Here is a 27,186-nt window from a genome sequence, read left to right on the forward strand (position 1 = left end):
GATAACTACAAGACGTGGTAAAGTTCCTTGGAAAAACTGAAACCTCGGCCTTCGGGACCCACGGCCCCGTCGCGTGTCGGCGATCGTTCGCGATCGAGAGGCGTTCAAAAGCGAAACATGCAGATCAAGAGGCGTGAGCGAGGCGCAACGCGGCGCCTTCAAAAGCGAGGAAATTCAGTGAAAGAGCCACTTGTCCAGTGACAGTGCTTTCGAGGTTAGTAGACCGCGCGGGTACTCGCGCCCGCGAGCGCTCGCGCGCGGCTGGTCTCGCCGTAAACCTTAAATCGCTATTTATGACCATCCCAGCGTGTCTTTTTGTGTAGATGCTCGTTCAGCGGCGTAGGCTGTTCCCCCTCGCTAAGGAACAAATGTCGCCGATCTCGTCGCCACCGCTGATGCTCAATTTTCGACAACAACGTCGTCGACAGGACCGCGAAGCTACCTAGACGACGTCGAGTCTTCTCCTCGAATCATCCCGGAAACCCTAAAAGGGATTTTAAAGGGTTCGCGTCTCTTCGCGCGAGATGATACGCGATTAGCAACCTCGAGACGTCCCGGAGAGTTTTCAGAATACTTGAAAGTGCGTTGCTCCCCCCGGACAACGCGAGCGTTCTCTCAAGGTTCTCTCTCCGTTTTCAGGATTAACCGAGTTGGCACCCAGGCTACGTCACTGGCGGGGTCCCCGTGACACAGATCGGCGGCGGCAACTATAACGGTACCCACCGGCGTGACCTACTCTCGACGAAGTCGCGCTCTCTCGGTCCTTCCTCCTTCGTCCTCTTCATTTCGCGTCTCTCCCGCGGACTCTCCTTTCGTCCAGGGCCGAATATCCGGCTGGGCTAATACGCGCGACGCTTGTTCGATCATCGACGCTAAGATACACGAGGTTCAAATGACAGTCCCGCACCTTGTACGTATCTCTATTTTTGACGGAGAGAAGATTCGTTATCTCTCTATCGTATAGAAAATCAAAATAAAACAATGGTTGGTATATCTTTAGCTTTAGAGAAATTATCGCCCTATCACCGTGTTGAATATGGCGCTCTAGCGCCTTGAAGCGCCTCTATGTTCGCACAGACACGCCACGCATGCTAGGGAAAATTAAAGTTCCGTTGCGTGAGCGCTTACTGCGTTTCACTATATACTCTCACTATCTATGTACTCTACCTGTCTTGTCGTTCGTTCGTTACGTTGCAGTGTGTATAAAGTTTCTCTTCGTTGCATTACCTTTTCCAAGAAGACACACTGCCTATTGTATTCAAGTCTTATAATTACACGTATCTTAACCACAATACCTGGCGTAAGTCATTACATAACCCTGCGCAACACACCGTGACAAAGTTTAAAAGCTAATCTCGCTCTTCTACTTGCAGTTGTCTAAATGAGACAGCTCTTTTTCAAGCCGCTTCCGCTTCAGGAGATCTCGTCTGAAAACGATCGCAGTCGCATTTATTCCGCGTTCGATCGGGAATCTGGAGAGCCAGGACGGGCAGGACGGACGTGGGCGAGGCGAGACGGTCGGCCGCCACTGCCGCGCGTATAGCATCTTCTCTCCCGTACGCTGGCGGGCTACACACTTTTTCTTCCACGTGAGAAGCATCGTCACGGGTCGCCTCGTCGCATGGGCGGACGGTCGACCGGGCCGCGGCTGATTACGGGCAGTAATGAAAGCGGCCTGCTTGCACGCGGTAGGTAGGCAGGTGCGCGCCGCTGTCTGTCATGTAGCCTTCGTCCCGTCGTTTCCGTCGCACACGTTTTCTGCCGCATCCGTCGCATCCTCGCGTCGAGGCCGTCAATGAGACCGACAGCCGCTGGCCGCCGTTATCGTTGTCGTTCTTCGCGCACCCTGAACAGGGTGATTACGCGTGGGGTACGTGCGGGAGCAGTTTTAAACGTTAGTCGGTCGGCTGTTACGGATCCCGCGGGTCCAGCCGCTGGACCAGCGAGAATCAAGAGCCCTCCCGCGAGTTATGAAAGCGATCGCGCCCTTCGTTCTTCAGGTGAGCGCTTGAATGAACGGCGAATATATATATATCCTTGTTTTCTTTCGCGAACGCGGGTGAACGGAGTATCGTACAACTTCTTTGTGAGAAACGAATGAATTGGGAGAGAAGACGGCAGATATTTGTTTTAAGCATTACCCAATCTTCGAGAATTTGATTTTGGTGTTGTTTGATTATTCTCTTTCTCTGTTCCTATCTTTAATCTCAATTGTATACCGTTTAAATTGAAATAATTACTAAATATGGAATACAAAAAAACCGTTTGTTAAAGATATCGATATGGGTGTTTAGTTCTAAGCTTACAAGGGACATATCACAATTGTTCGGAACTGCGATTGATTCTTCTTGAAATATATCGTTAAATAACAGATAAAAATTTATTATAAAAGACTCATAGAAATAAGAACTTCATAAAAATAGTGATGAGAGTAAGAATAGTTTGAAAAACAACAAAATAATTGAATTTTCAGGAAATTTAAATACGCAGTTATAAAATACATTTAAAAAACCATAAAACACATATGCACATATATATATATATTTTCTAAAATCTAATCATTTCGACAATAATTGTTTAAAATTAAATAGAAGCTTTGAAGGATTATTTTATCCACTTAAACTCCGATTTTTGTGTTTAAGAATTTCGAAGAGAATCAAATCGGTTTCAGACAGTTGTGATATGTTCCTTGTTAGTTACATGCTAAAACACACACATCGGTATCTTTTACAGACAGTTTCGTGTTTCAAATGTGACAATTATTTAGTTATTAAGCAACACATGATCGGGAATAAATATTATATAGATACATTTTCAATGACCGATAATTTTGTAAAAATACATAAGTAAGGATAGAAAGAAATAAGATAAAAATTCCATGTTTATTTTAACGTCAACCTCTCATTCAGAAGATTAAATGTTCTTGTTGTGAACTCTTGTCGATTTTTTTCATCCTTTTCTCGTTCGTCTCGTTAATTTTTTCGGGAAGTGAAGCGAGTAATGGAAGATCCCATTATGTCCATTACGTCGTAAAATAATTTATTATTCCGACAATAATTTATCCGTGTGATTGCAGGTGATTGCATTGCAGCTGACGAGATGCCAGAGCGGCGGTGGTGGCGGCGGCGGCGGGCCGAGCACGTTCGGATACGACGCTTCCTCGGCTTGCAGCAAACCGTACTCGCGCGCTGGACGCGCGCACCACGAGGATTTACCCTGTGACTTTCGCCAACAGAACTGGTGCACGATCGCCGGTAGCTCTTATCCTTGGTACTTCGTCTCATTTGCGCTTCGTCTCTTCCGCTCGTAGCGATCGATCTCTCCTCGAGAGACTTTCGCCCGCCCGACACTCGTACGCTCACGCGCGCGCTCGATTTGTTCGCGGCGAAAGTTTTGGCGTCGCCAATCGTCCAAGTAAACGAATCAAAGTGGATCAAAGGCTCCTCAATGCATGTTTGAAATTTTCGGGCGATGATTAATCTTGAAATCCTTCTCCGTCTCTTCTATCTTTTTTTTTATTTTAAACGTTTTATATTATCAACGAAATTTCGAGGACGAGCGTGGCCTAGTAGACAGCGCACTGGTCTATTGAGCCAAAGGTCCCGGGTTCGATTCCCGGTAGAGCTAGAAAAATTTATATTAGCTCGTTCTCCTCTCGGAAGGCAATGAAAAACCACCGAGAGTATGTCTTGCCAAAAGAGAACTTCTCTAAAAAATATAGCCGTTCGAAATCGGCGTTAAACTGTAGGTTCCATATACAATGTGTATAATCCACGTGCGCAACACATGTATATGAAGAGAAGTCACCACGCTCGGGCACGAGTAATAGGACTGAGTATATGAGCATTTATATATATTATACTTGTAACATTGTTGCTTCATGTCTTGTGTAATTATATGAAATGCTGTTTCAAATGCCGCCTTGGCGTCCGCTATTGTACGTATTATATTCCATCTGGCACTTGTCCTAGTTTTTTGGTTTGACTCGAGAATCTTATGCTGCAGATCTGCAATTTGTGCGTTACGCAGTTCTATGAATTCGGTAATAGTCATAAACTTCTATTTTCATCCGGATCAATTTTTTTTTTTTTTTTTTTTTTTTATTAACGAAATTTCGCCTTGAATCTAGGCCAGACAATTTTTTTTTTGTTTCACTTGTCTTTGTAAAAATTAGAATAGATAGAGAAATAAAGCAACGGATTATATATAAGAAAAATCTTACTTTAAACATGAAAAATAACACGAGATATATTCTTGTTGATCTTTTTTAATTCGTTTATTTATTAAAAACTCTAAATGTTGTCATTGTCTCAGTTGAGACTTGAAATAAAACTTATTAGTTTCCACACATTTTTAAAGTTCTTTAAAAGAAGATTTGCGCCATCTTATCCACTTTGTCACCACAGAGTTATGTTTCTGCTGTTCGTTCGCAGGCATGCGGTACGCCGATTTGTGCAAGAGAATCAGGGGTTGATGAGACGCATGTATGGGGACGAGAATTACATCAGTGTTCTCCGAACGGAATTCGAAAAGAACGATATCGAGCTAAAATACGACGAGTATTATCATCATTTCGCCGACGATCTGAGGTAGCTTTCTCGCAATTCCTTTCGACGATATTTCATTGATAGTCGTTTCTCTCTTTGATTTCAAAATATGACTTTAACATATCTTAATCTTTTATCGCACAAATGTTTTTTAATTTTGCAGAATCTTAGTATAGAAGTTTTTGGATTCATTGATTACAAATTTAAAATCAAAATTTAAAAAATAAAAATGCAGACTTAACGTGGCAGACAAATTTGATTATACGTAATTAAATTTTATACATAAGAATTGCGTGTTGCGATTTTCAGACAATTCCAATATGACGATGATTACGAATTTATCGACGACGATCGGGCAAAGGATAACGAGTATGAAGGTCGCGGATTCACCAGTCGCTCCTTCAACGATCCTATCGCCAAGCGAATGAATAAGTTCTCGAAGCTCAGTGAGTACACCAGGCCGCATTTCAGGCCCACCGAACGGACAACTAGTTCGACCACCCCTTCGAGTACGACGACTACTTCTTCAACTTCGTCTTCGACGTCGACCAGCGCCCCGACTCTCGTTACGCGTGCGTCGTCCTCAACGACGCCCGTGTCTACTTCTACCGTTACGAGCATGGAGGAGGTCAAGACTCAAACCTCCGTAACGTCAACTTCTCCAAAGTTTTCGAACATCACTACCAAGGTTGCTGATAGTGATTCTGTGGTGAATAGCACGACAACTACGACGACGATGACGATGTCGACATCGACATCGCCGAGCGTTACCGTGGCTCAGATCGTCAAGGAACAAAATTTCAGCATTAACGAGATTCCCGGGCAGAACGATAGGATCGATGAGGAGTTGGAGGAACCAGAACCAGAAGTGGTAGCGTATTCAGAGAAAACGACGATCGAAGACACAACCTTGGAACCAGCTGGAACGACGAGGAGTGTCCCTACGGAATCGCTGGTTGATCAGGAAGAAGAGGAGGAGGAAGAAACGCTTGGCGCTGCTACAAAGACTACGGTACATGAAGAACTAATAATCGCAGCGAGTCATGAGCAACAGCAACAGTTCAGACCACGTCCTGAGTATCGGCCTTCGGGCATGGCTGAGACATCGACAAATACTGGAGGACAGCTTTATCAAGATGCAGCGAAGGATCAGCAGGAGCAGCCGGTGCTGAAGCTTAGAGGAGTGTGAGTAAATAATCCGTTTCGTAGTTGTGTAATAAACTGAGTTATTAAATTATTGAAATAAAAAAATAAGAACAGAAAGAATTTTTAATTAAAGCTCCTGGGTACTCGCCACGAGGAATGATGAGAAATGGCACGCAAGAATTCTCAGCGTGTCATTTTTCATCATTTCTCTGACGTTATGATCTAACAGGGCCACAGCGAGTACCTAGGAACCTTAAAGAGATGTAAAAATAAAGAATTATATAAAACTAATAACGTGAAATTTTTAGAAGAAAGGAAAAAAGGAGAAAAAACACATAAAATGCAATATATACAGAGAAGTAAAATGAAAAATATGAGAGGATTCATCGAATCATTTTGCGCAGGAACGCCTGTCCCGTCAAGGAGGAAGTGGTAGCGCCGTTTTGGGCCAATAATACTCGCGGCGAGGTCTTGGCCCTCCTCAATCTGTATCCCTTCGAGCAATATGTCCATTGGGAGAAGTGCACGTAAGTGTCGTTATTCCTGAACAAGAAATATCAATGATGGGTTCGCGATTAAAAAATTAAGAGAAAGAAGGAAACATAAATTAATACCCATAATTTAGTTTGTATCTCTCAGGTTGAGAGGTATTTAAAACAAATATCGAAACGTTTGTGTTAAATACCAGTCTTTTTCGGTGCATTATATTCTTATCTTATTATTCTTTTTTTCTTGAATCTCTAATTCTGTCGCAGACACGAGAACAAGCAAATGTATTGCCGGGATGGATGCAGATGCGAGCAGCAGTATCGGCTGCATCGGCTGTTGGCTTACGACCCCAACAACGAGTGCCGCGGCATTTTCAGCGACTGGTTCAAGTTTCCCAGCTGTTGCGTCTGCCGTTGCTATGATCTGCCATTGGAATTTCGGGTGACGTCGCGTTCGCCGCGCACCTCGCACAAACGACGAATCAAGGTGCAATCGCCAACGCGGAACCGTTACCCGTGATCCAATTGTCTTCTGGCTGGCCGGCCGCCAAATAATACACGCGCGTAAGTTGAGGGCGACCAGCTAGATAAGATCCTCTACGCGAAATTCTAACGAGTGCAGTACAAATCAGTCTTTTAATTAAAGATCCTCTTTCTATTTAATTCAGAGATTTTAGATTTATTGTTGATGTTTGATATCTCTTTTATACATGTTCACAAAAAAAAACAACATTTTCTATTTAATATGTTGAAATTATCTATACATATATAAAGTTACGTAGGCACATATTTATAGTAGAATAGATATGCGTATTTACAAATATTTATAAAGTATATTATGTATATTGTTGAAATTATTTAATTTTTCGTAATAAGTTAACAGAGTTATTCGTAAACGAAAGAATGTCCCTCCGATGTTGCTTACTTTCCAAGGAAAGTGTGATTAAATTTGATTAATAATTTGTGCTGTTCACATATGGATGGCAGATAAAAGATTTTCTTTTAGAAAATTTTCTTTGCCATATCAAACAATTTGTATAGAATTTTGTCAGTCCAACATAACGTTATTTTTAATAAGTGAAATGTACGAGATAACAAACTAGGATAATTTGTTTCTAAATTCTCGTTTAGAGAAATGTATACTACTTAATATACGTATAACGGTTTATATAAATTTAACGATCCGTATTTAATTTTATACTTGATCGTGATGGCGATATAAACTTAAACTCATTAAAACATCGTCGATTTAAGTGGTATAGGTTTTCTTGACATTATTACTACATACTTAGGACAATAACGAATAGAGGAATGCGTAAATTAAAGGGGGACAAATACCGGTGCTGCGGCGATCCAAACGCCTATTTATTTAAAATTTAAAACGCTGTAACTTTATTTTTTCAAATTTTGACTTGCAACTTTAGGAAAATATTCTTAAGATATCACACTATAAGAAAAAAGCAAAAATTGAAAAATCGATTCTTTGACCTGTCTGGATGTATGCCCCCCTTTAAAATAATTTAAGAAATAATGAAATTGTCACATTTCTTACTAGTGTTACACTAATCGATATATTTTTTCGAGAGATTTTAAGAGATTATGTATATGTATTGCGCGTACCAGCAAATATAACTTTATCATACAATATCATGCAATATATACTGTTGTAATAGGTGTTACAAGCATTACGATATATGTATTTGAACAAAAAAAAAAATATATATATATATATTATATATACTCGACATAATTGCAAACAGGTAAAGGCTCGTGAATAAAATATACGCCATTTTTATAACTGCTAATACTCTGTTTCTCTTTCCGTACTCATTATTTGCACCAGATAATATTCTCAATAATTCAGTCTGTTAATGACTAACAGAATTCGTCGGGTTCGCAACAAAAAAAAATAACGTATTTGTTTCATTATATTCGACTTTATTTTCCTCGCTCTCTTTACATGTCTCCGACAATATTGTACGTTCTTACAAGGAAGAAGATTCACAAACAGCAACGGTCCTTAAAACGTTAATACTTCTGTTATTTTTTTTCCTGTTTTGTTTTGGGCGTTTGCGTAGCGCTGAATGTAACTCAACAATAATACCGATTATTTTGTCATACATTCATTACACGGTATTACAAACGTTATACTTTTCATATCCCGTCGTAATATGTATGTACATATTATATATAATACATATACAGGATGTGTGAGTGTGTATGTGTGTGTTTCGGATCCGATCAATACGCGACCCTCTGTATGTCTACGCATATTCGCGAATATACGCGTTTACGTATATATGCATTTATGTAATAACGTTACATACGCAGAAATGTAAGTATATTTATTAATACCAGCTAAAACATATTTGGTATCAAAACCATTGCAGGAAGAAGAAAATAAAACGTCTCCGAAAAATGTCTCGTACTTTGCTCGTTGGAGCCTGCTCGTTAGAATTTAACGGTATCGTCTTAATTACTGTTACGCACTGTCGCGCATAATTAAAAGAAAGCGATTCAACCCCCTACATTCGTATGCAAATCGACGAGAAGAAAAAAATAAAACGATTGGCGATCGAATTTGCAATAAAAATCGCTCTTTTTACGCGTATATTATAAACTAGATTTGTAAAGATATTTGAAACTATTCCAATAAATTCTGATCTTCACGAACGAGGAGGGCAGATTCACTTTCTTTTTTTGTTCTTACAGATATGGAAGAGCGGAAGAGGAGCAAAGAGGAAGACGCGATTCTACATACTCTAATAACGGAAAAGACGTTTCATTTTCGGAGCGTAAGAATTGTTCGGGACAGATTGCGATATCCCGAGCACGTCCAATTCACTGTTGCACCGGCGAAATAGTTTACTTTTAACCAGATTGTCTACCCTACTTTCGTTCCGTCGTGAGAGTCTCAACGCCGCTTTCCGGCTGTGTATGTATACCCAATTCGTATAAAAAATATCTCTATTTCTTGGCACAATCGCAATCTTCGCTAACGCTTGTTACATCGTGACGCATATCATTGCACTTTGTCGATGAGCTCTAAATTGCCTACTTGTCTTATCGAGCTGCCTATTATCCGACGCTTTTTTCCCCTTATCCGCTAAGCTAGCGGTGAAGTATGTAACTGCATCACACATGTATATCAACCTCCGCGTATAAATAGAAATATCTCCTTGTCCGGATTTTTTTCCCAAAGTCATACGTGCAATGAAGACTTTCAGAAATATATCGTTTGATCAGCAATGTATATTATGCACTGTCAATTTTGAAAAATCTAATCATTGACCGTACAATAAGAAAATAAAATTGAAAGCAATATTGAAAGAAGTATGACCGTCGTACAAATCAATTTAGAAGAGAACATTTACAGTCCGAGCTGAATCACGGTAGCCTAATAAGAATATTTGCCAATTGATGCTCAAGAATAAAATGGGAGACATACTAGTAGAATCTTTTCGCACTCGCGATAATGCTGAATGGAAATACCGCACTTACACACTTGAATAAAATTTAACTTGTATTGTGTTAGCTGTATTTTTATTGGATAGGTTTTACCGTTGTTTTGTCCATCAATACTAATTTAAGTCCATTTGCCGTATACGTATCGTGACAACTTGATAAGACACTTGAGGCACTTGTAAAATAAAACGCTCGTGCGATACGAGATGTGTAAGATGTTGCATGATGAAAAGTACAAGATCGCTTACCAAGGAATTGAAAAGTGGTACAAACGGGAACGTTATTAGGCTACCAAAATCCAGCTCATTGTCAGACGTAAATGGCCGCTCTTCCAAATTGATTTATAAAATTGAAAAATTTCGAAATAAAAAATATATAAGATGCCTTTAACTGTATTGCACACTTACAGCGACAATTTTTATGAGAAAATTATAATTAATATTCGAAGTATAATAAACATGTATATTAATACATTTGTAAATTTTTTAAAATATTCTGGTTTTTCACTCTGGTTTGCCACTCTAAATGTATTATTTATCGTTGAAAAGAATTAGTTTTTTCAAGATCAACGATACAAATGCTCGTAATTCACTTTCGGAAATATGATCTTTTAAATTTTAGCACTCATTATCATGTGAAAAAGCGAAATTTCTTACATTCTTATAATATCGAATTATAATGTACAACTTGAGTTTAAGTCAATTTGTGGTATCAAGTTTTTGCAATTGCGGGTAAACCGTACCGTTAACTATACTATACGCCTGAGAAATACGCAGTGTATAGATCATCGAATAACAATTTGTTGTAAATATTAGCAGGAACGATGAGAGCCCGTCGTAACTCGACGATATGAGCAGTCGTTCGAAAAATTTCATTACGCAAGATTTCCGTCTATATTTATATAATAAGTTTGGCAAAAAATGCGACGTCTCGTCACCGAGATCCTTCATGGCAGCGTTTCTTACTTTTATTGCTATTAGCGTGTCTCGAATTTACCGATCACTGTGTTTGTTCAATCGCCAATAACGCGAGTCTGTGATACGACGATGTGCTTTACGTAGAGCGAACCGCGCTTTTCCCGTCTTATGTATCAGATTAATTGGAGCGGAATACTTTTGCAAAAAAAAAAAGTACACTGCGCAGCTAATCGACCGTACTCCGTTCCTTTCATAACTCACGATAACATTAAGAGATTAACGTATATGCACGCGAAGAGAAGCTAGACTTGACTTTCTTCTGTTTACAAAAGAGACGAAACGCGACGAAACGAACTGAAATCGTCGCAGGAAAACGTTGCAAAAATTCGGATATTTTAGACTTAGACGTTTCCTTTTACGGGATCTTCGTCGATTCTCGAGTTGTTCGCAATTTTTTTTTCTTTCTTTAACGATCTCTACCTCGAATTCGCGTCGGCGTTTCTTCTTCGCACGCAGCTAGAAAGGCATTTCAGTATCGTCTCTTATTACTTTCGCCTGCAAAAGTAATGATATATCTATATAATTACAGTATATCCTCTTCTTAACTATACGCGAGTGTCCTCGTGTCGTCGGTTCACGATTTATTTCTACGTTCAAAGACAAGCTATATGTACGTCGACGTGAGAAATGAACGCACCCTGCATATCCGATTAATAAATCGAGTTAGTGTAATCGCGAAACTCTTCGTATAAACGGGGAACAACTTCGTATAAGAATTACGAGGATGCTTAATACGTGTCTTCGGATTATGCATTGATTAATATCACACTTTAAACTACGGACAAGTATCTTTCGCTTAGCCTAAAGAAACCCGTTAACCGGCAAAACGATACATCGCTTTCGTGTCAAAACTGTAACACGTATATATATCTCTACGTTCTCCGAATATACAAAATACTGATCGAGAAATAATACTATTGAACAACATTCCTTCGTGTCCTCAAAACAGTTTTACGCCTATCAGAACTTCATCGCAATTAAATAAGAGCATTTACTTGGGCGAATGAACTTTTGAGAAAAATATCAATTACAATAGTGGATTATGAGTAAAAGTTTTACAGTTTTAAAATATTTAAAGACGTAAAAGTCTGCGATATCCAAGAGATATCATTGAGATACTTGAATACTTTTTTTTTGTGTGCAGTGTGTCCACACAACTCAAGACACAGGGCAGAGAAAAAAGAAAGTTACGTGCATCGTTTTGCTCGGGTTCACGGTCACATGTGCATACAAAGTCAATATAAACCAACTAGGATAGTTAGATTAATACGGCGAGGAGACGGTTGACGCTCCAAGAACGGCGACAGACAAGAACTGATTATTATTTTTCGTGTACCGGACGATTAGTGCAATCGAGACAGGTGGCACATGCAAGTTGTTCGTCATAGAAAACAGCGGAGAATACTAATGGGGACCAGTCGTGATCCGCGTGCTGATAATCCGCGCGATCATCGCTCTTGTTGGCGGACAAGATAATCTCGACTTTATGAAGTAACTTGGAACACACGCAACGATTCTTACTACTTTGAACTATGGAATAATTGGTTCTGTAAGGCTCGAGAGATTTCATTAAGCGAGACGCGAGAGACTCTATTTAACTCGATCAGTCTCGAATCATTGCAATTTAATGGTACATTTGCTTCGATCGAGCTGGATTCGACTTGTCCCCACAAATCGCTGATCCTTTTACCTCTTCGCGCATACATTAAGTTAACTGTTGCGTCAGAACCACGTGCTTACGATGAAAAATATTGAGAGTGCGTTGTTATACACTTGTATATAACGTTACATGTCTATATAAGTATTGCTCAAAATATGTATTTTATATTGTATATATATTATATATGTAAAAGGATTGTTAAGTTGATATGTCATCGAAGTAATATACTATGTGTATCACAGTGCTGTGATTGAGAGAGTAATTGCAACGGCTTTAAATTTCCCCCCCTTTGTTCTTTCTCTCCTCGTTCTCCGCCTTTGTTTTCGCTTTCCGAACCGTCGGGTTTACCTATTGAAATTTTGTTTTCGCCATACGACAAACATCGTTCGGAACAGTCCGTTGGAAGGAGAGCAATGGGTCCGAGGATTCGAGCCCTCGATTTAAAACAAGTTTCACTCGTGTACGTACACACGTGTCTGTTACATATTTTTCTCGTACTCGTAAGAAAAAGTATCTCTCCTCTAGAAAACTATTTCGCTAGAAATCGTTCGTCAGGTTTTTCGCGTTGTCCGTTTTCCTTGAAAAAGCTTCCGTATGAACTACGATTCGTTTTCTCACATTTTTGTATCGTTTTGAAGACACCAATCAATGTTTTTGGTCCCTATGTGTTACATTTAAATACAAGCGCAAATCCTATCGGCGCGCGCGAAATATTTGAGAAAACATTGGGCCTGTTTTCTATTGCTGAACTGACCCGCGCCAGTTCAGAGCTTATCTTTTTCCTTCCAATGTGGAGTACAAAACAAAAACAGACCCATTAATCGCGCAGGGTGAACTCTCCCCCGAATATATCAAAAAGTATATCTATCGCTCTCTGCGTATTAAACGTGCCGCGCTATTTACCGGAGTACGAATAAGTTTAATCACAATCCTTAGGAATTAGCGTTAGTAATCCTTTAGTTTTTGGTCTCGCTTCTAACTTACATCTAGATATTGTCTCGTTGAAAACAAAATTTCGCATGAAACCAAGCTCGTTTTTGCATTTTCTCCGTAATTTCCTTCGTTCTCACTCTTTTCTACGTGGTACGCGATGCGATACCTCTAAATCGTCGACTTGTTCGCATATAGATGATTATTTATTCGTATTATCACAAGTACCGAACTGCATTTAATTGCATCGTAAGATGATTCGTGATGAAAAAGCTGATTTTTTGTAATCTCGAAGGTATTTCGAGCAAAGAAGAAAATGTTTCTTCCTCTCTTTCCTTGTCATATCATGTATAAATACGGATATTCATAAATACATTTCTGTATCCTCATTTACTGCATTAAAAAAAAAATCACGTCCAAATTATTATCCCCAAAGCGCGTCTATCAAATTACGAAGAAATCAAGATTCAGGTACAGATACAATTAACTCATATATGTACTAAACGATCGTAAAATTAATTACAACGATTTAAAAGGTATCCCTTAAATCAAATATATCTTTCGGTACTGTAGAAAAATCGTATTTACAAATAATATTATTAGAACGTACAAAGATACGTGTATCCGTTTTCGGATACTTGCGGATCTTTCGCGATCCACGATGCACTTTTAAAAATACTCGCGTGTTTAACTCGAATTCGTGTAACCGCATCGTATGAAACGCCTATATATAAGCTCGTGTAAGAATAGCTCGCTTAAAAATAGAAATGGTATAAATCCGCAAAAATGCCGATCTTTAGACGACAAGAAAGTCAATCGTGCGTATCGTTTACGATTAAATCGCGAGTGTTTAGTTTCGATCTCATCGACTACGTTTGGCTGATGGTATATACTATAGTTCGATAAAAGTATTTACAATTCGGTAAAAACGGAGTATTGCTCGCGTCAATTCCATCTTTCTCTGTCGACATTTTCTTCTCTAGTCAATTCCCTAACTTAATTCCTTAACCCCTCAAACCCGTTTAACACACAATATGTGCGCGATAAAATGTTTCGATAATTACACAGTTAAAGAGATAAAATAATACATGAAGCTTGAATCATACAAACTAGAAGAATTAGTAAATATATAAACTTGCGCAAATAAATTATATACAAGTAGCCTTCTTTTTCTTTTATATATATATATATATAATATTATATGTATAATATTACATCATATATATATAATGTAATATTAATATTTTTCTATACATAATTTCGCTACTTAAAATAATCGACTTTTCATCAATGTGTACATCCATTTGGTCTGAGGGGTTAATTAACAATGTGATAGCCGCCAAAACGACCATAACTTATTTTCTAATCAACAATCCACCAAATTTGTAATGGGCCATAATACGACGAGTGTTTTTCTTCTTTTTTTTTTATAACGATCCATTTATGGTCTCGTACGAATTATTGGTTTCATTAACTTTAGCCGCATTTCCCGTTGCATTGCTTGATCGGAGATCGAAGCAAATTGACTATTGAACATGATCGTCTGCTATTCTCGTTTGCTATTCTCAGACAATTAATGAGCAAGTAGATACTTGAAAAGGCAAGCACCAATTTCACAATATTTCATCAATATCTTACTTGTAATATTTGTCAAGATAGTCAATTCCAAAAAAGTACTCGAGAGAGAGATAATTCTCTAAAATAAATTTAGTTTATAGCTTCCACAGGTTTAGATTTCTATAGATTAGTCAATAGATTTAGTGATCACAGATGAGCTATATATTGACACTGACATTGATACTGATGCGGATAAATGCGAAAAGAACTTCATATAACTAAAAGTCAGTAAAATAATTCAGTTTTCAGAATAATAACTGAAAGAAACGCGACGAAAACTGAAATACTTGTATGTACCTGTTTTACTGCGATAATTCAACGAGTTAAATGCGCTAAAACAAAATGGTTCACAAGAATTCGTCTTATCACAACCAAATTGAGCGATATTCTTCGTTAAGCAGAAACATCCGTGGAGGGTGTCGTATCCTCCTTCCGAAATCAAGAGACCATAAATAAAAAAAAAAACTGATTTTGCACAGCGATTTTCGCATATGCGTACACGACGTAAGGGCCCCCGTGGTGGAATTTAGATTGATTTCCACTGCGGCTTGTGGGGACCCCCCCTTTTGTGTCAGGGACCCCCTCTAGGAATCCACAGCGCTTTGCTTTGTTCCTCATCTACCGAGGCTTTCACCTGCGTGCATATATATGCCACATTCACGCCCGCCGGAATCACGGCTGAAATATTGTTAATACGTACATTGCTACATTGTAACATTAGAATAAGCATAATTTATAAAGCTTTTAATGTTTCTTAATTTTAATTTTTCTTAATTTTCACTGCAACGAATTGACAATTTATTCAAAAATAAAATAAAAAGAACGAAAATATTAAGAATAATTGACCGTGAAATATGTCAAGCTAATTTGCTGTAGTATGCATCATTAAAATAACAGGCCGTATATAAACTATATATTTCTTACATATGCGAATGAAATTGAAAACACAGTTTGCTTACCGGAGATGTAATGCTTGTATTCCGCTTCTATCTTGAGCGCCTGTTCAAACATTTCTTTCGCAGCCTTTGTACTAATTTTGTCGCTCGGATATCTGGAATCCTTTACCTCCTTAATTTGCGTTCTATCCTTGAATTTGATTAATAGGACGATAGGGTAAATTTGATGTCTGTGAAGCCTCTCGATGGAAGCCATCGACACGTCCAAAATACAGTGCGTATTCTACAATGGATACAATATAAATAAATATCGATATATTTCATTAAGCAATACCAGCTACTTTTTGTTATTATCATCCGATATAACAAATAGCGATATTACCAAAAGTGATTCTTGCTTGTCACATTATTGATCGTTATCCAATGATGCTGTTTACTTTATTTACCTTCTCACATATCTCTTTAACGGCCTGCACTGTCGTGCATTCGAAGTAGCTGCCTTTTTTCCTATAATCTATGTAGAGCGCGTCGCGTAATCCTTGCTCCAAAGTCGACTGCGAACAATGCATCGCCTCTGCCAGACATCTGGTGAACTGTCCCGGGTATTCCTGCAAAAGTCTCGTTACCACGCATTCGCTGAGCGGACCGATGATCAGCACGGGCCTCAGAGTGGGATCTGTTATTAAAGATAAACAAAACTATCGTTACTATACTTACAACCAGAATATAAAAAGGCTTATTTTAAATGGCCTATTGAGCTATCGCTTTAAAATATTAAGAATTGTAGGTAGCAATACGTACAATCGAGTCTTTCGACGCGCTGATAACTCGCCGGAAGAGTATCTTCGTTCAACGATCCACTGTCGCTGTACCATCCCAAATTGTGTCCCGTGGAAAGATGCGATATTTCCTTGGTACTGTCTCTACTGCTGGATGACCGTGGCTGCTGTTTTTTCCGACGGAAGAAACTTCTCCTCGCTCTGGTATCGCTGCGTTTGCCAGTGTCTTGTTCCAAATCGCCTAGCGACCGTCGTAAGAGCAATTCTTCCTCAACCCTAGAGACAAGTCACGTATATCATAATTTAAATAATTTCGATATCGTTGTCAATCGTATTTTCTCCGTTTTAGATATTCCATTATCATTCGTCGCAAATGTAACTTACTTAAATTTGCTGGGAATTATCCCGCAAGTCTGCCTACGACCGGTCTGATCGACTATCCAGGCGCGCCAGTGTCCCGGCGTGCCATTGAACATGGTATTGTCCACGTACAAGATGTCGTCCTTACTAAATCGCAGCTGCAGGCTATCGCCCACTTCGCCGGTTCGATCAAATAGCGCCTTCACGTAAAAACTGTCGCCCGGCTTGTCCTTGACCTCGTTATACCTCTCCGGCATGTATTGAGCGACTAGCGTCACCTTGTCCGCCGGTCGAGCCAGCTCAAGCGCCGCTTGCTCGGCGGTCGCCTGCCTCAAATCCACGCCGTTGTACTCCAGGATCCTATCGCCGGCGAACAGGCCGGCCTCCTCGGCGAGACAGCCCGGCTGAACGGAATGCACGAAGATACCGACGCCGTTCCCGCCTACCAGCGATATACCGAGATTCGAGCACTTTCTGGTCTCAATCAGCAGATACCGCGGCTCACCACTCGGCGGCGGCTTCCGATTCTGGTCCTCCTGCGTGGGGCTCCTCATCGCGTTTTGCCGTTGCATCTGTGCACGATTCAACCGATCCAGGGTGGCGGCGCTGCGAAGCTCCGGTTTGCGGATGTTGAATGACGCGTTGTCCAACGACGCGGAGGGCCTCATCTCGCGTTCTCGCTCCTGCGTGCTTCTCACCTCCAACGAGGCAGACGGCCGCATGTGCTCGACGCGCAGCGTGCTCATGGTGGGCGCGGCGGTGGTGGTGACGGTGGGAGCGGTGGTGGCGATGGTGATGGTGGCGTCGCGTTCCGGCTCGACAGGCTCCAACGTCTCCACGGTGCTCTTTCTCGGTGCTTCCGGACTGTTGCACGGTGTCGGCGAGCCGCTGCGACTCCCGGTTGCGGCTCCGTCGCCGGCTTCCGACGAACTCGAGGACCCCGAGCCTTCTAACTCGGTGTATTCTTGCAAAGAAAAATGTAAAGTCCTATTTAAAAACTTACCCCAACAACGTCAATGCTAAAAGAGTAAAAATATCCTGAAAAATTACAATGAAACATTGTTCAGATTTTTTTTGTAGTATCTACCAATGAGGAAGAATTGAGGAGAAGAGAGAGAGAGAGAGACGGAGAATGGACGCACGAGTCATGCCTTTTCAAGAGAACATGCTACAGATTCCAAAAGTGCACTTTTTGAAGGATCGCATTATTTTCTCTGTGCAAAAAAACTACTCACTGTCCGGGCTATACTGCACCAGCATTGTAATCGAGTTACCACACTGACGTAGAACATTGGCGGCCAGCTGGTAGGTCGCGCTCCGCATATTTATACCGCAAACCTCCAACAATTGGTCACCGATCTGTAGGCCGACTTGCGACGCCAGGCTGTGCTCGTACACGGTAGAGACGAACACGCCGCCACTCTCCAGGCAGGAGATCTGGATTCCCAGCGGCTCCACGGACTTGTCTATGTGGACTCTCCGCAGTTCTCCGGGCGCCGGGCGTGGCTGCGAGTAACAGTAATCCGGCATGCTGGCGCGTTTGTTGCCGCTACCGCTTCCTCTGACGGTGCCGCCGCTGCTGCCGATCCCGCTGGTGCTGCCGGTGCCCGGGCTCAACACCTCCACGTGAAACGTCGGCATCGGGCTGCCACGCTCGGAGGTTCTCTCTATGCTGCCGGTGGACAACTTGCCAACGCTACTTTTGGACGTGACGCTGGTGTTGGACGGTATACGGATGCGCTGGTCCTCCTTTCTGCCCGGCAATGTGCCACCTTCGTATCCGTGCCCGTAGATAGACGTGTCGCAGGGTATACCGAGCGGGAGTGCACGTGGCTTGTGATAGTGCAGATCTACGGAGGGCGTGTGCAGGTGGCCGTAAGTGGTCGGGGTCGTCTGCGAAGGTCCGGGGCTGTACGGGGGCTCGAAACAGTAGGTACGCGCGTCCGGCAGGCCTATGGACTCGCCCGATTGCGCGGGCGACGGCATCGTCGGTGGCGAGGGATAGCGCGAGGGCAGGGAGTTCTGGTGCTGAGTGATGGGATGCGGATGCAAATGATGCAGGTGCGACGACGCGGCGTACGGATGATGCGAGGGAAACGGAAAGTTACCGGGTGCCAATTGCTGTCGCGACGTCGGCCCGCTGGTGGTCGACGCGGCGGACGTGGACGAGCCACCGATGCCCGACGAGTAGAGCTGCGAATGTACGCGATTGTGCTGCAGCGTGTCCGTGGTCACCTGCGTATCGCTACTGCTGCCGGTCGTGTACTTTTGCGGCCGTTTGTTCACGAAGTACGAGTCGACGTCGCGGCCGGCACCGCCGGACTTGACCGAGAAGTCGATGCTAGTCTCGGACGGCGCCAGCGCGGACCCAAGTCGCCCGGTCTCCGACGCGCTGCTCTCGAACTCCGTCGACGGCGGCTTCTTGCTGCCGCCGTCGATCGGGATGTCCTTGAACTGCACAGCCGGCGTGAACGACGGCTTCTGGCTAAAGAGCTGCCCGGTCTTGGTGAAGCTCGGTAGCGGGGTCTCCACTGCTTTGTAAACGGTATGACGATTATTGACATTGGAAAAGTTGGTCAGAGGGATGGGGTTGGAGATACGATTGTAATTATAGTTATCGTATTTCGGTGGATGCAGGAGTACACTGAGGGGGAAACGTTCTTTCGATTTTCGCGAGTGCAATATAGTACCGGTCCCATTTTGTATGAGGGGTCCGCCGCGCGCCTTCGGCCACGTGCCGCCGTTCTTCTCGACCTTCTCGGTGCCGCGGCGCTTGCTGCGCTTCAACACGCCGTTGTTGCTGTTGCTCGCTTTCTTGTGGTAGCTGTCGATCACCGAATCTAGCTCCGCTATCGCGTCCTGCTCCTGCTCGAACGTGTTCGGACTAGAGTTGCGGTGACCCTTCTTCTTGCTCTCGTCGCGCTCCTTGCTGTGTTTGCGACCACGCACTATGTCGATCTTCTCCCGGAAGTTGTCCCAAGCGTTGCTGATCCCGCTCGCTTTCTCGCCGCTCACCGATTTCGCAGCCTTGTAGACGTTGCGGTCGGCGTAATTCGTCGATAAATATCGTCTCTCGTAATCGTCCGACGAGGCTTTTAGCATCATTCGCTCTTGCTCGGTTTGCGAGCAGCTGTTCACCATCTTTTGTTTCTCCGCGACGAAACTTCCGTCTATCGTCACCGTTTCCGAACTGGCGGCGGATGGTACCGGAATACCTTTCAACGTTGTGATCGTCAGTACGTCTACGGTATCATCGTTCAGAATGGCCATCGCTTCATGCGCTGTGGTTATTGTATCCATGGGTTTACTATTAATCTGAAATTTGAATATAGAAAATTGAAGACATGGAAATATACTGTAGTCTATTTTTTAGCTGACAAATAAAAAGAACTGAATTTATGGTACAATACCTTTTGTATATATTACAAATATTTATTAATCTACAAATTAGAAGTATAGACATGATGAATTGCTTCGTGTAACTTACGTTTAATACTCTGTCTCCCACGGCAAGGTTCCCATCCTTGGCAGCCAAGCTGCCGGGCGATATTTTCGAGATGTAGATTCCAAGTTCTAGCGTGATACCGTGTGGCACTGTGCCGACCGACAGCTGCGTAGTTCTCAATGATCGTCTGGTTATCCGACGCCGCTTCACGATCAGCGTCGCCGGATTCACGGTGGACGAGCGCAGAGTCTCTAAGATCACGCGGGTCGACACGGACGTACAGTCGACGTTGTTCACTCGCACAATGCAATCGTTCACCCGTAGCTTGCCGTCGAGGGCGCTACCCTGTGTCACCTGCGCGACGTAGACGCCGGTGTCGTTCGGATAGTACGGACTGTCGCGGCCGCCGACGAGAATCAGTCCCAAGTCGCCGCGATCCGAATCCAAGCAGATTCTGCCGGGTTCGACGTGAATCGGAATCATCTCCCAGTCGTTGCTCTCGTCAATCTGCGCCAGCTGACTGGTTCGCAACGCATGGTCGCCGAACTCGATCTTCTCCTTCAGATCCTTCAGCTCCTTTGACGCCTCGTTTCGTTGCTTCTTGATGTCGTCGGAGTCGCGCAGAGCGCCGGCTAACTCGGAAACCGCGCGATCACGTTCCTTCCTTAATCTGTCGCACAGAGTTCTTATGCTTTCTCGCTCCAGCACTATCTTGTCGCGCTCGCTGAAGGCCCAGTCTCGCCTCCTCTTCGACACCTCGGCCTCTTGAATGGCCTCCTCGAGCTCCCCCTGAAGCGTATCCACGGATTTCCTGAGTTTATCCAACTCCAAATTAGCCTGTTCCAAGTTATCCATGCGCTGCTTGTCTCGCGTCGCGTAATCTCTCGTGTTGGTCTCCTTCTCGGCCTCCTTGCTGACGCTATCGCGTTCGTGACTGAGCGAGTTCAGTTCCAGACGATGCTTATGGTCTCGGCTGGAACCTTCGGAGTAATCGCCGAATTTCTGCCGTAACTCGTTACACACCTTCAGAGCCTCGTCTCTGTCTTGCAATGCGGAAGAGATCTCCCTCTTCAGTGTCTCAATTTGATAAGACAATGTTTTCTTCTGCAAATAAAGGGCGTCGATGTAACAGATTGTATGTCAGCAATATATCATTCATTTCGATAAAACGGTACAAATAAACATCGACAGTTTTAAATTTCTTTAGCAGTTCATGAAAATAAGATTCGTTAACTTTGGAAAATAAACTCGTGTGATACTCGCGATAGTTATAACCGTTCTCTTTAATCTTGACACTTTCCTTTTAGTACTAGGCTAGGTACGTTAAGCGCAACTTATATATAGGTATCGACAGCGACAGGCTCGGCTGGTATACTCGACAAAAGCATACTGATAATCGCAAATTGACAGTTTCCAACTTAGTTGTACAATAATTTGTTTCAAGTCCTCGTTTCGCAACCGTCCGTGACACGATATCGATATCAACTAAACGTTTCAACATCGGAATGACATCAGAAGAGGGTGTCACTGTCAATACCATTGAAATGTCGTGGTACGAGTTATTACGATTAAGGGCAAGATCGGAAAAACAAGAAATACAGTACCACTAAGGAAGAGTATAAAAATAACACTATTATTCATCGTCCTCGATTATTCGTTTCATTACCTCGTCGAGGAGCTGCTTGTTCTGCGTTTCCAGATGCGTGTTTTTCGTGTACGCTTGCGTGAGGTCGTCGCCCAGCTTCTCGATCTCCTTGTGCACCGTGTCACGTTCTCCCATGATTAAGCTGTATTCCTGCAGGGCGGCGTTTCGTTCCTCGGTGAGACGTTTCATATCCTTGCTGGCCTTCATGCGCAGCATCATCGCCTGGTTGATCTCCTTGACCGCCTCCTCGTGCTGCTGCTGCACTTTGGCGAGCGCCTCGCGATACTCGTTCCTCTCCCTCAGCGCGATGTCCCACTGACGAATTGCGGCGGTGCACTGCTGCTTGAGACCGTTGCGCTCGCGAAGGGCGCTGTTACGTTCCTCGAGAACGGTGTCGTATTGCTTCTTCAGCCTCTTGGCTTCCTCTTGCGATAGCTCTAGCTGTATCGATCACACAGTGCGCAATTTTGTATTGTAATTTTCAATGCGCAGAAAAATATGCGCGCGACCGATATACGTCGCGTTACAAGAATAACGCTTATCGATATATACTTGCCTTATTGACGGCGGATGAATGAGACGCTATCAAATCGTCGTATCGTTTCCTGAGGGAATCGTATTCGTCCTTAACGGCTTCGTACTTTCGTAACGCGGAGAGATAGTGCTGATTCATGGCATCGTTGCCCGTGGCATCGGCGACGAGAACCTCCTGGTTCTGCATGCGCTGCAATTCCGAGAGTTCCTTCTGGAGGGCCTGGACCTCCCGGTCCAATCGTTGCTTGTCGTTCGCCAGATCGCCATATTTCGCTCGTAAGGAGGAGCTCTCTTGCGATGTGGCCTCCAGTTGATTCATGACTGCTATGTGTTGCCCCCGATAGTACTCCAATTCTTTCATAGTAATCTCACACCTGTTTTTTAGTAGAGTGTTCTTTTTACTTTGCAGATGACTTAAAATTAGCCTGAAAGTCAAGTTTTAAGCGTGATGTAGAAAAAAAAAATGCGTGAGGTGTGAGTATGTACACGATTGAAAACACGATTGAAATAAAAGAGGAAAGTGACGAGGGACGGGAAAACGCCGAGTGGAAGGGAGGGCGGCGAATAGCAAGACCAAGGTAAAAAAAACGAAATCAAAACAAACCGTCTTATGGTATCGGAGTGCTTATGCCTAAGTAGCTGAAGCTGATGCATCGCTTGATCACACTGAGCCTGCAAACCGTCGTAGTCGCTACGACATTCGGGGCCACCGACTGGGCTTCCAACACTGCCATAGCTTCCACTATCCCCCTCTGGTTTTATGCGACAAGTGTCAATTCCAACGGCAAACACATCAGAAAAATAATCGATGTAATCCAACATAAAGTGTAAACGGTAACGTGCGTGTGTGAAAATAAGGACGCGTTTGACTTTTACGTAACTTGCGACAAGGTATACAAATTGAATGTGGGAAACGTTTGGTGAAAAATAAAATTGTATGTTGCTCATACTACTCCCCCGGTGCGTGTACAACCTTGATTCAATCCTTCTCAACCAGTACCACAAAGATAACAATGCAACGAGAGGTATCACATAGAAAAATCTGTTGGAAATATGACGTACGACGTACATGGACGGGTCTATATGTGCACATGTATTTTTGTAACGCTCGTTTAAAAATATCTCTTACCCATGTTGAGTGCACCATCTGGAAAAATTAATTATAAACACCTGTATTACTTCAAGACGTACGTACACTAATCGTGCATAGAGAGGAAGAGGGGGCGCGAACGAAGAGACGGAGAGAAGGCGCGAAGAGGCAAAACGAAGTAAAAAATTACGAAAATCGTCCGAACAGCGTGTAAAAATTTCACGATAAAATTTAAAAAGTCCGATACGCTTGTTACAGTAGAGGGAACAACATAATCGGAGGTCTCGCTAGCTTTCACCGGGAAAGAAACTCTAGGTCACGCATGTAAGCATAGAGTGATTCATTGTTTTCCTCGGCCAACAAACTTATCGGCGATATTTCACTTATTACAAATAATACGATACGATATCTATTTTGTGCCTTCTTTTAAATCCATATACGTCCGGCGTTTCATCATCTGTCAAGAAACGAACGCTATACTTTCTCGGAGGAACGTAAAAATAATTCTTTATCTTTTTTTTTTCGAAAGTAAACAAGAATCGCGATCGCATCCTGAATACAATACATCTAGTACCGGGCGCCGAAACTAACGTTTCGAGAGGTAGCAATTAATGTCTAAAAGACATTAGAGAAAAGACAAGATTTCTGGCATCTTAAAGACATCTTTATGATGTCTTTTAGACATTAATGCTACCTGGGCCTACATCTCGTCCCAGGGAGAGACTCGTCGAGCGCCGCGCGCCCGCCGGGGCGTTTAATTCTCCGATAAAAATATTTCTGCGGCGGCGGGCGGCGGCGATGCCGAGGACGACGACGCGTCGTCCTGACGTCTCGCAATTAAAAATACAATGACACGCTGACGTTAGACATTATCGAGCGAAGCCTCAGAGAGCGTGGCTGGTTCTCGCCGCGGAGAAAGAAGTTGAGAATAAAAACTGTCACTCACCGCTACTCCCAGCGCTGTCCAAGGAGGATGCACCAGAAGCCATGCTACTCGGCGGTGGGCCCCAGGGCGCCGCGAGGAGAAAGAAAGAGAGATGGAGCGAGACAGAGCGGGTGTTTACGTATGTGTGTGCGCGCGTGTGGATTCGCCGTCTCTACCAACACAGGCGGCCGTCCTCGTACGCCAGCGTACGCAGCGCGGTCCGAAGCGGCAGGTATCGCCTGTGGAAAAGCGTGCCGTGTACATTACCCGTATACTTCACGGAAGAGCGAGCCCTTTGTAAAATTACTAAGAAGCAGCCTTCGGGATGACATTATGGCCACTGTACACGAGCCTCGCGCATGTATGTGTGCATACGTGTGTATATACGTCACGCCGCGCCGTGTCACGCTGCACACCGGCGTGTATATCGGGGCCGCGTATATTATCGGGGAAAAAATACCACTACCCAGAGAGAAGATAGATATTGCACCTGACGATGCGCGCGCGCCCGCGCGCGGACAAGCACACACACATACATACGTGCACGTGCACGTAAAAACGTTACTCCGATCTCGCGCGCGCGCGCGCGCGTGTGTATACACACCTCCTCCTGCTCCTACGCCACCGCCTCGTCCTGTCGTCGCCGCCGCCGACGTCCGCGCTCCAACACACAGACACGTGTCGCACGTACCGTCCGAAAGATTTTCTATGCATCACTTCTCTCCCGCGCGAGCGAGTGCGCGCTTAGCCAGTATACACAGGGAGAACACGTAGCGGAGAAAAGGAGCGTGGAGCGAGGGGGGAAAGAGGGGGAGGGGCGGGGGAACGGGGAAGGATATCCCAGCGCGCACAACCGCGACCGACACGCACGTTGGCAGGCGATGGGGAGCACAGGGGGGGGGGGGGGCAGGCGCGAGGGGGGCAGGCAACAACGTGTTATTTCTTTGAGCGGCGCGTAATAAATTTATCTACGCGCCAGCAGCATCTGCGGCGGGGAGTCCCGGTCGCCGCGACGGATCCACGCGTGGATTTCTCCACCTCTTGACTCGACGTCGACGTCGTCTCTCGTTGCCTTCTTTCCCTCGTTCGTCAGTCCCGCCGCGACTCCGAGGCCTCGGCGCTCCCGAACTCTCGACGTTCGCGAAAGTACCCGTTCCTGGCTCGCTCGTCGCACAGTCGTCGCACTCGCGCGGAGAGAATCGATCCGACGATCGTCGACGACGACGACGACGACGGTCGCGAATTTCGCGAGAGGCGGCTTCGGCCGCGGACAGCGAGTCCTTGGAACGTTTCCTACTTGTCGACGACGACGACGACGACGACGACAACGTGGGGAAGAATCGCGCGATCCTCTCTCGCTCACCTGCTCCGCCAACCAGCCTGACAATTAGCCATTTTGGTTCGCCTGGCTGTGCGAGCGCGCGCGCGCGCGCGCGCGTGCTCTCCCGACGACGCGACCACCGCTACCGCTACACTCGGTTCGCTCCTCGTGTCGCGGCAACACGACGACGGCACCCTGCACGCAACGCGAACGACGAACGCCGACTGCGATAAATCCGCGTCCCGCGATCCGCCAGACCGCCACGGACTACGGAGCCGCGCGCGCCGTGCTTTCGAGGATCGCCAACTCTCTCCTCTCTGGCGCAGCGCGCAGGCCGCGCAGCTCGACGAGAGTTCGCCGCGTACTCGCGGAACTCGCGGCGCGGTCGTCGTTTATCGTTAGAGTGCTTTTCATTTGGCGACACGAGCGTCATTTCTGTCTTTTTTCAGGCCGTACGATAGCAACTTTTGATTGGCCCGGCATTTCTTGGCAGCTCCCGCCGATATTTGAATTGGCCGATGTGGAAATGGCAGTAAATTGTCGCAATAAAAATTGTAAATATACGTAGTAAAAGCAATGGATAAGAATTTTCTCTGTACAGAAAACGTGAAGAATCAACAGGTTGAGTAATGAAACAAAAGGAAAGGGAAAAAAGAACAAAAAGATTACAATAATAATTTATTGTATTGACACTCTTTTATTAAAATGGAATATATGATGAACCATATGTATGTACATGAACATGAAAAAATAACGGCTTTCACGAAATGTTTTCAAGTAAAAAAAAATTTTTTAAATGACTTAAAAAAGAAAAACGCAAGATAACTAATAACATTATTACTAAAACACGAGTAACTTCTAAAATAATAATCTTTATATAAATATTAATGTGAATTCTTATTGTGTATGGAAAACATAAAATTCTTATCGGGAAATTAATTATGGCTATATTAATAATGTTAATAATCCCGAATTTTCTTAAATAATTAGCAGTTTATCGAACCATTTTAGTATATTTTGTTGGTAACTTATATTTGTGTGTGATATTTTCAGAAAGAGTTATCACTTTATTACTAATTAAAGCTTATCCGATTTTTAAGATGAGGTAGGTCGGCAATAACATGCAAATACCTATTTATATCGCAAGGATGTATAATACAACTGACTGTATTACTATATCTTCCTGTGTTGATACCCAACGGTTTCCAAATTCCAGTGTTTCCTGGACCCCATGGTATAAAATTCACGTGGAAGCCCGCTGCTTCTGCTTTATGCACAATCTGAAATATTATTACCTTTGCTGATTTACTATTAAAACTGTTATCTATAAAATAATATCCTACTATGTTTCCAACGATCAA

General features: G+C 43.6%; 2 protein-coding genes across 11 annotated transcripts; one reads left to right on the plus strand and one right to left on the minus strand.

The window, feature by feature from the left end:
- The first annotated feature begins 127 nt into the window (after positions 1-127).
- On the plus strand, positions 128-6,898 carry LOC112460647 (protein spaetzle 4-like). 2 transcript variants are annotated; one of them, XM_025025435.1, is made up of 9 exons: positions 128-214; positions 324-580; positions 640-910; positions 1,374-2,000; positions 3,077-3,270; positions 4,434-4,589; positions 4,857-5,732; positions 6,098-6,220; positions 6,449-6,898. In XM_025025435.1, the coding sequence occupies exons 4-9, from the start codon at positions 1,971-1,973 to the stop codon at positions 6,699-6,701; spliced, it is 1,632 nt and encodes a 543-aa protein (XP_024881203.1). In that variant the 5' UTR covers positions 128-214; positions 324-580; positions 640-910; positions 1,374-1,970; the 3' UTR covers positions 6,702-6,898. The 2 variants fall into 2 exon arrangements, with proteins under 2 accessions (XP_024881203.1, XP_024881204.1); XM_025025436.1 differs by lacking the exons at positions 128-214; positions 324-580; positions 640-910; positions 1,374-2,000 and having other exon boundaries at positions 3,197-3,254.
- Positions 6,899-14,396: 7,498 nt separating this feature from the next.
- Positions 14,397-26,108, minus strand: LOC112460651 (disks large homolog 5-like). 9 transcript variants are annotated; one of them, XM_025025441.1, is made up of 13 exons: positions 25,868-26,108; positions 24,526-24,743; positions 23,619-23,636; positions 23,094-23,241; positions 22,512-22,914; positions 21,977-22,396; positions 20,353-21,414; positions 18,101-20,180; positions 16,890-17,829; positions 16,528-16,781; positions 16,173-16,402; positions 15,790-16,009; positions 14,397-15,508 (listed from the first exon to the last, which is right to left on the minus strand). In XM_025025441.1, exons 2-13 carry the CDS (start codon positions 24,566-24,568, stop codon positions 15,402-15,404), a joined length of 5,925 nt encoding a protein of 1,974 aa, XP_024881209.1. In that variant the 5' UTR covers positions 24,569-24,743; positions 25,868-26,108; the 3' UTR covers positions 14,397-15,401. The 9 variants fall into 9 exon arrangements, with proteins under 9 accessions (XP_024881209.1, XP_024881213.1, XP_024881208.1 ...); XM_025025445.1 differs by having other exon boundaries at positions 22,512-22,863; positions 25,109-26,108; XM_025025440.1 differs by having other exon boundaries at positions 25,109-26,108.
- Positions 26,109-27,186: the final 1,078 nt, after the last annotated feature.

Source organism: Temnothorax curvispinosus, unplaced genomic scaffold (assembly GCF_003070985.1).
Source record: "Temnothorax curvispinosus isolate PA1 unplaced genomic scaffold, ASM307098v1 QBEX01010689.1, whole genome shotgun sequence".
Taxonomy (NCBI): Eukaryota; Metazoa; Arthropoda; class Insecta; order Hymenoptera; family Formicidae; genus Temnothorax; species Temnothorax curvispinosus.

Excerpts from the sequence above, each read along its gene's own strand:
- LOC112460647 (XM_025025435.1), top strand. The coding sequence starts at position 1,971 with ATGAAAGCGATCGCGCCCTTCGTTCTTCAG. Across the intron at positions 3,271-4,433 it reads GCCGGTAGCTCTTATCCTTG|GCATGCGGTACGCCGATTTG; the intron begins GTACTTCGTCTC and ends GTTCGTTCGCAG. Across the intron at positions 6,221-6,448 it reads GTCCATTGGGAGAAGTGCAC|ACACGAGAACAAGCAAATGT; the intron begins GTAAGTGTCGTT and ends ATTCTGTCGCAG.
- LOC112460651 (XM_025025439.1), bottom strand. The coding sequence starts at position 23,311 with ATGTTGGATTACATCGATTATTTTTCTGATGTGTTTGCCGTTGGAATT. Across the intron at positions 16,782-16,889 it reads ATAATTCCCAGCAAATTTAA|GGTTGAGGAAGAATTGCTCT; the intron begins GTAAGTTACATT and ends ACTTGTCTCTAG. Across the intron at positions 15,509-15,789 it reads ATACAAGCATTACATCTCCG|CCGTGATTCCGGCGGGCGTG; the intron begins GTAAGCAAACTG and ends ACAATATTTCAG.